The following is a 13,975-nucleotide window of genomic DNA, read 5'->3' as shown; positions in this document are numbered from 1 at the left end:
TTTAAAAATAAAAAAAAAATATTTCGTTCAAATTATATGTGACTTAATTATTTACTTTAAATATTTCTATGTGAAAATTTGAATTCCACCACAACAGTTTTTCGATATACCGTTTTATTAAGATCCCATTTTAAGCATTTGAGACGTTATAATAGTGCAAAAACACACTTATTTAATAAATCTGTTAAAATCTTTTTTTGAGTATATCAAAAAACTCAAATAGTGTGGGCCTTTTTTAGAAAATGTGATTATAAATAATAAAAAATGTAACAGCATGCAAAGTGTTTCAGAGATTTAGATTTTTTTCTTTTTTAAAATTAAATTATCAATGTACATGATGTACTTAAATTAAAAAAAAAAAATAAAAATAAGAATTAAGGAATGAATACTTTTACTGCATTGCTTTTAATGACGAAAAATGTTAAAACACAGCTGAAATCTTTCAGACGCCGTCATTGTTAATATTTGTCGCCGCAGGTCTTCGTTACAAGTTGTAATCATGATGGAATAATAAGGTGAAGTCAATTCTACAAAAGCAACAAAAGTTGTATACTTATGTCAAAAAGTGTATATGTTGCCATAGTGGTCTGTTTAATTAATACCGTAAATAAAGAAAATACCTCATGCCCAAAATGTCTCTATATCAAACAAATATACATACATATGTATATTAAAACTAAAAATTTTAAAATATGTGTATATAGTCACCTGAAACGCAAACGGCCCTAACTAACGAAAAATGCAAAATAGATTTTATTGTTGATTATAATGTATTTCATCAAAAAAAAAAAAATATCCACACAAAAAATTGGGTTCCTCCTCCAAAATTAGCGATTTAATTGACAAGAAACAAAATGGCCTATCTACAAAAACATTTATCTCTTTCTATATACGCCATTGTCAACTATCATAACAAATGATAGGTTTCACTATTAAAGAATTTGTTTATTTACTTTTTATACCCACCATCAAAAAAGAAATATTGGTCATAGACCCACAAAAGTATATATATTCTGGGTCCTCATTAAATTCTAAGACGATCTAGCCATGTCTGTCCGTCTGTCTGTCCGTCCGTCTGTCTGTCTGTTGAAAGCACGATAGAGTCCGAATGGAAAGAGCTAGAGAGTTGAAATATTTCTTATAGGTAAGGTTTGTTTGGTATTGAAAATGGGCAATATAGGTCCACGTTTTCGGATAGCCCCCATACAAGTGGCCCCTCGAAAAGCAGCTTTAACAGCCATAACTTGTTTAAAAATACGAATATAGCGATGAAATTCGACACAAGTAAGTTTCTTATGATCCAAAATCACTATGAAAAATTTTATGAGGATCGGTCCATAATTGACCCTACCCCCCATATAAGGTCTCCTTCAGAAAATGACTTTAACGCTCATTACTGGCTTAAAAATTCTAGTATATAGATGAAATTCGACATAAGTAAGTTTCATACGAGTCAAAATCTATCTAAAAAATTTTATGTTGATCGGTCCATGATTGACCCTACCCCCCATATAAGGTCCCCTTCAGAAAATGACTGCAACGCTCATTAATGACTTAAAAATACGAGTATAGCGATGAAATTCGACACAAATAAATTTTATACGAACCAAATTCTACCAAATTTTATGAGGATCGACCCATAATTGACCCTACCCCCCTATATAAGGTCCCCTTCAGAAAATTACTTTAACGCTTATAACTGGCCTAAAAATACGAATATATAGATGAAATTCAACATAATTAAGTTTCATTCGAGTCAAACGAGGTTTGATGGTGGGTATATAAGATTCGGCATAGCCGAATATAACACTCTTACTTGTTTAATTTCAATAGTTTTTTGCTTCTCCTGTAAAATTTTGAAAATGTTAGATAGGGCCGTTTGCCGAATTTGGCCGTATTAGTGAATTTGCTACAAATATACAATTTATTATCATGAAGAAGGCATTATAATACAATTTTAATTTATAATACATCAGAAAATTTTCTTTTTTAATTATATTACATATGTATGTAATCAATTACAATTGCCAAAAAAAAGTATAATATTAGAATATAATACATATTATATTCTTATAATACTCTTGTTTCATTGCATGGAAAATTTGTTTTTATTACTACAATTAATCGTTTAGTTATAAATTTTTATTATTTTAGTATCGTGAGAATTGAATTAATCCCTATGTAAATAAATTATTTTTTTGTGCATCTGGCAACTCGAAATGGTACATTTTGACAGTTGTATACAACTTTCATAAAAAAAAATAACAATCAGCCGTTGAATTGACTTCACCTTATAAATGCACCGTGGTTCTAATTTTACGCGAAAATTGCAATTTTCTGTGTTTTTTCTACATTCTCTTTTAAAGCGGACGTTGAACACGGCATTTAGAAATAATCGTACAAACAAATAAACCACAATTATTAATTTACAAAGTTTAATATTACAAGTTATTAATAATTGAACAATTAAAATAAACAAAACTTAATAGAGAGAGTGGAAAAAAAAACAGGTGCACAAATAGACGAAACACAAAAGAGAAAAAACAACGAATAGACAAAATACAGAGAACAAATTAACAAAAAAAGGAGGCGTATAGTTGAATAAATAAAAAATATCAGATTTAATAGAGATGCATAAATTATAAATTGATGTGAAAAAAATTGATTTAATAAACAAAACACGTACGCAGTAATGAAACATTAAATATAAAAAAACAACAACAAATTAAAAGAAAAAAATTCTAGAATTCATAATTATGGAAAATTGAAAGATAAACAGAGGAAAAACATAAAAAGAAAAGGATTATGTGAGACTTGAGTGTGTGTTTCAGCCGAGAAAAATTGCTTGTTTTTAGTTTGAGTTCTTTGTTTCGGAAAACTTGTAAAAGTTGGCCCTTATTCTTTACTACTGGCAAACGTATTTTCGTTTTTAGGCCATTTAAGTTCAATTACCTTTTAATTAAAATATAAAATATTAAAAAAAGAAAAAAAAAATCAAATTTATATAATTTTGATTTTTGTAATAATTTAAAGAAAAGAGCAGTGGCGGGGGTCATTAAACTGAAGTGTAAGTGAGTTGTCTGTGCAATTGCTAATAGCAAACACATATTAATAGGGAGAGGTTTTTGCTATTTCTCTAGTAAACCTTTAATATGTGGAAGTGTCACAAGTGCGGTAAACCCGTCTACTTTGGTAAGTACTACAAAGAATATTAACCTCACTTTTTTTCCTAGTTATAGTTTAATTTATTGTTATTTTTGTTTATTATAATAATTTAAGCGGAACGCAAACAGTCCTTGGGTTATGACTGGCATCCCGAGTGTTTGAGATGTGAAGAATGTGGCAAACGTTTAAATCCCGGACAACATGCAGAGGTTAGTGCTGGTCTAAGTAGAAAATTATGGAATTTATTTAAAATGTTTTTTTTTTTAGCATAAAGGTGTGCCTTATTGTCATGTGCCATGTTATGGTGCTCTTTTTGGACCCCAACTATTTGGCCATGGTACACGTGTGGAATCTCATAAAAGTTTTGGCAACAAAACTGCTTTTAATAGACCCGGTCAACAGAACGGTCCCTCTTTACCCAGAGATCATTTGGAGTCTAAATTAAAGGTAATTTTTTTGAAATAATTTTCATTCAATTACACATCTACGATTAATCAGAGTCTGACCTCAGAATTTCTTAAATGAAGAATCTGGATATAATAGCGGTTAAATCTTTAATTTGGAGCCTATAGATAAGAAGCCGGGGGTTTCAAACTTTATGCTAAGATATCTCAAAAACGTGATGTGAATTGAGGTCAGATGTGATTTCAACCCATCTCTAGTTTGTACTTGAAACTATTATGTACTTTTACTTTATATACCAGTATATTGTATAGACTAGTCTACTCTATGACCTATAGCCAAGACAATAATAGGTAATGGACTATATACAAAGCAATTGAGTGGACTATATATAGACTAGGCTATATAGTGGACTATAAACTAGACTACATACCAGACTATTGACTATACTATAGACTACAATATACTCTAGACTATAGTCTAGTTTATACTATAGATTAAACTCTGAACCATACTATAGACTAGATTACGGACTACTACTGTAAGCGATAACAGTTGCCAAAATAAACCTACAGTTGCATACCTTTACCCTTAAAAGGAATAATACTAGAATTTATCATACCCTTAGGTTTACAATCAATTCTATGACAATAAAAGTATGGAAGTGAGAAGCCGAGAAGTTAACAATCGTTTAATACTCGAAGGAGCTTTGCGTGTCTACTGGGGCGTGCAAGGTGTTATACATTTGAAGGAAGATGATGATCAGCGTACATTTGTAGTGCGTAAACGTAATTCATGTCGTGTATCAAAAGCTGATAATGTAAGTTTGTCTTTAAAAGTTAAAAAAATACTAAAAGGGAAATAATTTATAATCTCTCGTTTCAACAGGATGCTTCTGACAAAGAAAACAATGATGGTACTGAATCATTTGAGGCTGCTACCACAACAAGCGATCAAGTAGATGCCATTTCCACAGACGTTTCGTTAAGTGAGAGTATGACTTTTGATTCATGCAGTTTGAATGAATATCCAGAATTGCCTACAACACCCGAAGATGCTTCGGCTCAAACTACGGGTTCCAGTGTAACAGAAACCCTTACGAATGGTAAACATGAAGAAGATTCTTCTTCTACTACCACCACTTTGTGTGAAGAGCAGTCAACATCGAATATCACATCAACAACAACAACCACAAACAATAACACTAACAATTGTGTTAGTTCCACATTGCCCTCGAAATTGGACAAATTGGAAAAGTTAGATTGGGATGAAATTGATGATCTGTTGCAGGTGGAAAGACGTGTCAGTGAAAAAGATAAAGTTTATGAAACTATGCCAGTACGTCTGCCCTCGGCTTCGCCTCAAAACTCTTCATCTTCAACCCCTACTTCCGAAAGTTCTAAAACAATGTCGAATCAAAATAGCACCGATTCAACAAATATCGAAGAGGCTTCACCCTCGAAAACTTCTTCCTCCTCCACCACCACATCACTGGCTAGTTCTTCCTCCTCCTCCACTACAACAACAACTTCTTCCGATAATTTTCTTACAGCCACTGCCTCATTGAATACGACTACTACGGCTGATAGCAGCACAAATGCCAATACCACCACTTCAACCACTACCGTAGATAATTACGAAACCTCCGATGATGCCACTTTGAAACCCATGGATTTTGAAGACTTTAAACGTAGCGTCCACCAAGACTACGTCAATGGTGCCAATTCTTTCCAGGAACACAATGATGATACTCTTAAGCGCAATCAACCTATAGATCCTTCACGTATACACGATTCCCTTAAGCTGTACAATGCTGCCGACAATCCCATGAGTAAAAGTTTTAATTGCGAACATGCTCTGCGTTCTATAGATGCTACTTTTATAAATGATACTTTATCATTAAAATTCAATGAGGGTGGTTCGCCTCTAAAACGTTCACCCTATGCTTTACAGAAAAGTGGTTCTGCGCAGGCGCAATTAATGGTTACAAATGGTCGTTTCGAAAAGGGTATAAATCGCTCCAAATCGGGACCTTCTTGTGTCGTCTACTCCTCCAGTGATGACGATGATGATTCGACTTTAAAACCACGTCTAAGGCGAGATGGCACAGCAGGAGATGATCAGCATATTTCGGCTACTATACGTAAAAGTGATATACCACCAAAATTTATACAAATCAAAATGAATTGTTATCCCAAAGAAGGTACCAGTGATTGTGACTCCAGCCGCCAGGATAATGTACAATCAACAACATCACAAAGTGGTGCTGCGGCCGGCGATGAATTGACTCAGACGGAGTCTTTGTATACAGCAACATCAGGTGGTGCTCATCACAATATGAACAGCAATACGCATCATTTAGATAATGATGAACAACCGTTGCATATTACAGAGGATGGTGTAGTATTGAGAAGACCACCTCGTACAGGAGCGGCAGCCATAAAGAGACGAAGTGGTAATAGAAGGTAAAGTTTTTTCTTTTATGATGTTTTAAATCTCAATTGGAAAATAATGAAACAATCATGTGGGATTTATGATCACATACGGCTGAGATATTAAATCTAAAAATGTATTAGAATAGAGGTATATTTTGAGCACATGATCAATGTGTGAACATAGGGGCTGATATTACGGTCAAAAAACCATTTAGTTGACGTCCTATTTAATATATGATAAAAATATACGAATCTTTTGGAATTATTACTGGTATCAGAACATGTTCTCGAATGTTGCACAAGATGACGAACCTTTCAAATCTAGTGCTTTTATAGAATAATCCCCTTTCAGGGACAGAATTCTATTCCAATCGGATGTGAAGATATTTTTGTATTTTGCTACTTCAAACTAAAAGTAAAATTGCATAGTTTTTGGTGGTTTCAATCGAACAAAACGTGATCTTTTTTAAATTTTAAAAAAGAAAAGTAATTTTTGGGGAATTAATAAAACTAATCAGATCCTACTATGGGGTTGAATGATAAACTGGTGTATTAATCAAATATTTACTTTTTGATAGATTTACCACTTATAAAAATACATTTTCTTTGCAGATCCCGTACCAAACTAAAACGACGTTGTTCTATTAATGGTCACTTTTATAATCGTGAAACTTCATTCTTTACGCCACCCTATGGTTCACAAATGTCCGTTTGGGTAACATCACTGGTGACCACACAAGAGGTTATAAATTTGTTATTGGAAAAATATCGGGTAGATAGTGCAGTAGAGAATTTTTCACTCTTCATTATAAGAGACAATGGTGAACAAAAACGTCTCAAGGACAATGAATATCCCCTAATAACACGTATTATGATGGGACCCCATGAAGATGTAGCCAAATTATTTTTAGTCGATGCCAAGAAAACTGATGAAATAAGGTAATACGTTAAACAATAATAAAAATATTTCAATTTTATTAAAATCTTTCTTTATTCTTTTTTTTAGCAATGAAGTTGCACAATTTTTGAATTTATCATTGCCAGAATGTCGTGCTATACTTGAACGTTATGATCAAGAATTAGATCGAGAAGTTACCAAAGTTAGAGAAAAGTATGTTAATTAAAGTTAAAAAAAAACATTTAAATTCTAATAAAACTGTTTGTTAATTTTTTTAGATATGCGGAATTGCGACGTCGTATTGTTGGTCGTATGGAATCTCTTAAAGTTCATTTATAAATGTTCTTCTTTTTTTCCCTCTCTCAAATACTTTTTACTTTCCTTGATGAAAAAAAAAATCCAAGTTTTAAATATAAAATTAAAGTGTTTAGTTTGTATTAAAATTTTAGCGGCACAATTTATTATTTGCAATTAAGAAACAAAATATTTAACATTTTCCTTTATGGTCTGTCCAATTAAAGTTGCCCAAAGCATTTTATAGTGCGCGTTTAAAGCAGTATTTATTTACAAAACAAAATAATCTTAATATTTTTCGAACAATCAAGTGTCATAGCACATTTTTTTTTTTTAATTTAAACATTTTTTAACTTTTATTATTACCATTTTTTTCATATATTTTACTTGTTTTATTCTACTATTATTGTTGTTTAGTTTACTAACCATTTAATTCACCAAACCAACAATTAAGTTTTAACTTTATTAACCTATTCAACTGAAACTCTGAACAAAAACAAACAAATAATTAACAAAATAATATAAAAAATAAAAACAATTGAAATCAAAACATTTAATTGTAATATTGAAAATAAAGTGCATTTAACATAAAACATATAAAATGTGTAATGTGTTGAATTGCACAATTTAACAATTGGTCTGAATTTGATAATAGTTAAACAATATCAATTTGTTTGTTTATTTTACAAATAATGTAATAATAATTATTGTAGTTTTTATATAAAAATTAAAAAAATACGTTTTGTTTTTTTAAAAATGCAAGAAAAACTTAACGAAAAAAATATATATACATATAATAAAGAAATCTCTATAAAGTCCCCAGTGTTTAACAAAAAAAAAGTATTAAATATTGTGTGTTTTATTAAAAAAATATGAGAAAATTTGAAGTTTGAAAGACAGTCGAGAACATGATCAAAGGCAAAGTATCAGACAAATACCTCAGATATAAGCAACATGCTTATGTAGAGGGTAGATCAGTGTAGTGAAGTTGTCTACTATATAAATGTATAAGTTGGTAAACATTTGATGGCTCCATCAGTAACATATACACTGATAATCTAATCCGTAAACCAATATAATGTTGACCGGACGCTCCGTAACTATATCAACTACATTCTAAAGAGTAGATGGATAAGCTGCGAGATGTACGATATAATTATCAGGAAAAGGATATTCAAGGAACACCACAGAGTGCCATTTTGTTTCCTTTACTCTGGGTAATCACGATTAATAGCCTCTTGAAACCGAAAATGGAAGAAGTCCCTGGAATCGGTCTTAAGCTGAGCTCAGTTAAGAGGGCTAAATGTTAATCTTCAGAAAAGATACGAAAATTCCTGAGTACAATGAAACCTAACTCCTGGCAAGATGATACCCACGGTACATCGGTGCTGGGCGTTATGTAGTAGAACTATGGGATCGAAATGGGGTCTTAGTCTCATTAGTATATACCGTTGCGTGATTAGATCACTGCAATGCCTCAATAATCTGGTGGATGTCACTAGGTTATGAGTGGGTCTATGAGCAGTACGTCAACGAAGGCTCTGGAAACGTTGCTGGATATTCCTCCGATAGAAACATACATAAGACGGCTCTTAACATTAGGCAAATTTGCCAAAAGTCGGAGATATCTGTACACATTCGCTGCTGCACTGATGGTTCCAACCTACGGGAAAAAAGGAGCCTGGGGTTCTATAGTGAAAACACAGAAATATACAGGCTTATTCTGAGTCATAAACTTCCAGGGAAAAAACTCCCGGGGAAGATTTGTTGATAATTGGGCTAAGTATAAAGGAATGTAACTCAAGAAAGTTAACCTAACGAAGCGTACCCTAGAGATCGAAACAAGTAGTCGGACAAGGGTAAGGTTGGTACTAAAAAACGGCTGAAGAAAAACTTTCCAACAACTTCATTCTAAATAGTTTCTAACAGGTATTGCAACATAGCGGAATATTCTGGGCATATTCAGGCCAATATTGGCTTCCATCGTCTTTCAAAATCTTTTGACTTTATTTCGTATGGTAACCATTTGTTATTCTAATAGATTGAGCTGTGACAAATCTAAATCTAGACTAAGAACTTGTCTAACATTAGAGATATCATGTCATAAAATTTGTAATAAAAACGCTTGTTGCCATATTTGCGAGCTTAAAGCAGCGCGAAGTCACCTTTATATATAAAATCTTTAATGTCATCTGGAAATTTCATCTATCGACTTTAAAATAAAAGTTAAAGTGCAGTTATATATTATTTTATCTTTAAGATATCTAACGCTTAGAACTTTGATATTATTCATCTTATTGTGAACTCAATTCAATACGTATACGTTTTATAAAATTAAAATAAACAATAATATTACGTATACGCATCTATGTATCTATGTATTTAAATATTTGTGCCATTTAAATAATGGCAAATTTCTAACATTATGTTAATTGTGAATAAAAAATATTTTAGTAAATTTTTATCTAAAATGTAACACATGTACTCATATCTTATGTGTGTATATGGCACATTGATTTTTATGGCAAAAAAGGACCCAAAATTCAATTAATTTTAAATTTGTCTAAAACAAGACAATCAACAAAAAAACAAGAATGTTCTCATATAAAAGTTATTTACGCAAAAGAAAAACCTTTTGCAACAATAAAGTCAAGCCTCAATCTTTAAAATGTTGTCAATAAAAATAGAAAATAAAGAAAATAACTTTTATTACATGCTTGAGTAAAAAGCAACAAAATCCTTAACACACACTACTCCCAAAGATGTCCACATGTTTATAAGACATAAAAGGTTTTATTCCAATAACATAATGGAATTTAAACAGGAACTCTAAAAAGAGGAGGCAGGAAAAAAAAAAACAACTTGACCGAGGAAACAAACAAGTTCTTTTTTTCTATAACCAGATAATCAAGATTTTTGTTCATTACTAAATATGTAGTATGAAAACCTTTAGCACAAAATGTTAACGACATCATTGATGTCCATTTCTGCTGTCCCTGCTAACCGGAAGCAGAAAGATAATAACAGGTAAACTTTGGTCAAAAACATAGGTTGAACAAGGAAATTATTACGGTCATGTTTATAACATTATGTGTATGTATTTTCGCTAAGATGTATGTATGCTTATGTCTCTAGCTGTAACATTAAAGTTAAGTCTCCTTTGAGACTGCATTCCAATTACCAAAGACGCCGTTTTGTATGAGATCCATGCTATACATACATACTTATAAAAAAGTTGTTGTTGTTGGAAGACACAGAAACAAAAACCCCATTAAAGGATGATTAAGTGGTTGCTTTAAAATGTTGCCAGGAAATATATAAGTTTTTAAACAGTGAGCAAGACAGTGGTTGCGATGTGGTATAACATTCTATGACTATAGACTAGACTATAGTCTAGATTATAGACTATACTATAGACTAGACTAAACTATAAAATAGTCTATAGACTACACTATAGACTAGACTATAAACTAGACTATAGACTAGACTACAGATTAGTCTATAGACTAGAATATAGATTAGACTATAGACTAGACTATAGACTAGACTATAGACTATACTATAGACTAGACTATAGCCTAGACTATAGACTAGACTATAGACTATACTATAGACTAGACTATAGCCTAGACTATAGACTAGACTATAGACTAGACTATAGACTAGACTATAGACTAGACTATAGACTAGACTATAGACTAGACTATAGACTAGACTATAGACTAGACTATAGACTAGACTATAGACTAGACTATAGACTAGACTATAGACTAGACTATAGACTGGACTATAGACTAGACTATAGACTTGACTATAGACTAGACTAGACTATAGACTAGACTAGACTATGGACTAGACTATAGACTAGACTATAGACTAGACTATAGACTAGACTATAGACTAGACTAGACTATAGACTAGACTATAGACTAGACTAGACTATAGACTAGACTATAGACTAGACTAGACTAGACTAGACTAGACTATAGACTAGACTATAGACTAGACTATAGACTAGACTATAGACTAGACTATAGACTAGACTATAGACTAGACTATAGACTAGACTATAGACTAGACTATAGACTAGACTATAGACTAGACTATAGACTAGACTATAGACTAGACTATAGACTAGACTATAGACTAGACTATAGACTAGACTATAGACTAGACTATAGACTAGACTATAGACTAGACTATAGACTAGACTAGAATAGACTAGACTAGGACTATAGACTAGACTAGACTATAGACTAGACTAGACTATAGACTAGACTAGACTATAGACTAGACTAGACTATAGACTAGACTAGACTTAGACTAGACTATAGATCTAGACTATAGACTAGACTATAGACTAGACTATAGACTAGACTATAGACTAGACTATAGACTAGACTATAGACTAGACTATAGACTAGGACTATAGACTAGACTATAGACTAGACTATAGACTAGACTATAGACTAGACTATAGACTAGACTATAGACTAGACTATAGACTAGACTATAGACTAGACTAGACTATAGACTAGACTACTAGACTATAGACTAGACTAGACTATAGACTAGACTAGACTATAGACTAGGACTATAGACTAGACTAGACTATAGACTAGACTAGACTATAGACTAGACTATAGACTAGACTATAGACTAGACTATAGACTAGACTATAGACTAGACTATAGACTAGACTATAGACTAGACTATAGACTAGACTATAGACTAGACTATAGACTAGGACTATAGACTAGTTACTATAGACTAGACTATAGACTAGACTATAGACTAGACTATAGACTAGACTATAGACTAGACTATAGACTAGGACTATAGACTAGACTATAGACTAGACTATAGACTAGACTATAGACTAGACTATAGACTAGACTATAGACTAGACTATAGACTAGACTATAGACTAGACTATAGACTAGACTATAGACTAGACTATAGACTAGACTATAGACTAGACTATAGACTACTAGACTAGACTATAGACTAGACTATAGACTAGACTAGACTAGACTAGACTATAGACTAGACTATAGACTAGACTAGACTATAGACTAGACTATAGACTAGACTATAGACTAGACTATAGACTAGACTATAGACTAGACTATAGACTAGACTATAGACTAGACTATAGACTAGACTATAGACTAGACTATAGACTAGACTATAGACTAGACTATAGACTAGACTATAGACTAGACTATAGACTAGACTATAGACTAGACTATAGACTAGACTATAGACTAGACTATAGACTAGACTATAGACTAGACTATAGACTAGACTATAGACTAGACTATAGACTAGACTATAGACTAGACTATAGACTAGACTATAGACTAGACTAGACTAGACTATAGACTAGACTATAGACTAGACTATAGACTAGACTATAGACTAGACTATAGACTAGACTATAGACTAGACTATAGACTAGACTATAGACTAGACTATAGACTAGACTATAGACTAGACTATAGACTAGAATAAACTATAGACTATATTATAGATTAGACTATAGACTAGACTATAGACTAGACTAAACTATAGACTAGATTATAGATTAGACTATAGACTAGACTAAACTATAGACTAGATTATAGATTAGACTATACACTAGACTAGATTATAGATTAGACTAAACTTTACACTAGACAACAGACTGCAGTAAAAACTAGATTACAAGCTATACTATCCCAGATTATTATCAACTAGATTACGTTTACTAATTTGATTCCTTAAAAAACAATGTGTCATGAACTAGTAAATGGACTTAAAGTCAAACCTAGAAAACATAACTAAAATTAAACTTACAACAAGAACATCAAAGATAGCAAAATTCCTATAAGAATTTTTACTTGATATAGCAACATAATCTCCACCAAAGACTGCAACCAGTAGCAGCAACTTTGTTCAAACAGCAATAAAAATGTTTACACCAGTTACTAGTCATTTATTACTACACATAAATACCTCGAGAATACTTAAAGGAAATATGTGAAAGTGCATTTGTAGTCTAGTACCTAAATTTTACAGTTTCATATATACCTTGAGTGTACAATCATTATCATCTTCATCATCTGAATCATATTCATCATACAGGAGCATGGACATAAATACTTTTTAAAAAATTTCGACTTTTTTGTTAGATTTTGTTTTATCATTCATCTTTTATTTTTTCTTCCCTCTCCTTAAATGCAATGAGGCGTTGACAAATCCAAACCCTAAAGCAATCATTTTAAAACAACTTGTGTTTCATACTTGTACTAACTATACATTCATTCATTCATATTCGCTTTGTGCTTTAGTAAAAATTATCTTGGCAACAAATAATAAAAAAAATAAATAGGAAGGAAAAAACTAGACTAACGCTAAAATGATGCGTCCAAAAAATGTCAACATTATCAAGTGTGACCCAGTTGGAACAAGTTTTAAGATCCTGCAATAAATCTCATAAATATATTTCTTTTGCTCACAATGCTTGAAAAGTTGTTGGCCTGAAATACAGTGGTCAGAAGTAACATAAATTCTCTTAATATTGTTAAGTAGTCTGAACAATAGGAAAGACTCTATGTCAGAACATATGTATGTATTTCACATTATTATCAAGACTACAGTTCACTAGTCTAGTCTATAGTCTAGTCTATAGTCTAGTCTATAGTCTAGTCTATAGTCTAGTCTATAGTCTAGTCTATAGTCTAGTCTATAGTCTAGTCTATAGTCTAGTCTATAGTCTAGTCTATAGTCTAGTCTATAG

The 13,975-nt window shown here is 31.8% G+C and overlaps 1 protein-coding gene across 1 annotated transcript; it reads left to right on the top strand.

Annotated features, from left to right (window-relative positions):
- Window positions 1-2,300: 2,300 nt before the first annotated feature.
- LOC119613447 (serine-rich adhesin for platelets) lies at window positions 2,301-8,032 on the top strand. Its single transcript, XM_037969460.1, has 8 exons — window positions 2,301-3,192; window positions 3,280-3,374; window positions 3,433-3,612; window positions 4,196-4,387; window positions 4,456-6,032; window positions 6,615-6,941; window positions 7,009-7,113; window positions 7,179-8,032. The coding sequence occupies exons 1-8, from the start codon at window positions 3,153-3,155 to the stop codon at window positions 7,237-7,239; spliced, it is 2,577 nt and encodes an 858-aa protein (XP_037825388.1). The 5' UTR covers window positions 2,301-3,152; the 3' UTR covers window positions 7,240-8,032.
- The last annotated feature ends 5,943 nt before the right edge of the window (window positions 8,033-13,975 follow it).

Source organism: Lucilia sericata, unplaced genomic scaffold, assembly GCF_015586225.1.
Source record: "Lucilia sericata isolate MDLA Ls3-8-SP2 unplaced genomic scaffold, ASM1558622v1 Contig002127F_arrow, whole genome shotgun sequence".
NCBI classification, from domain to species: domain Eukaryota; kingdom Metazoa; phylum Arthropoda; class Insecta; order Diptera; family Calliphoridae; genus Lucilia; species Lucilia sericata.
Note: the sequence above shows the minus strand (reverse complement) of the source record. Positions and strands in the feature narration are given on the sequence as shown.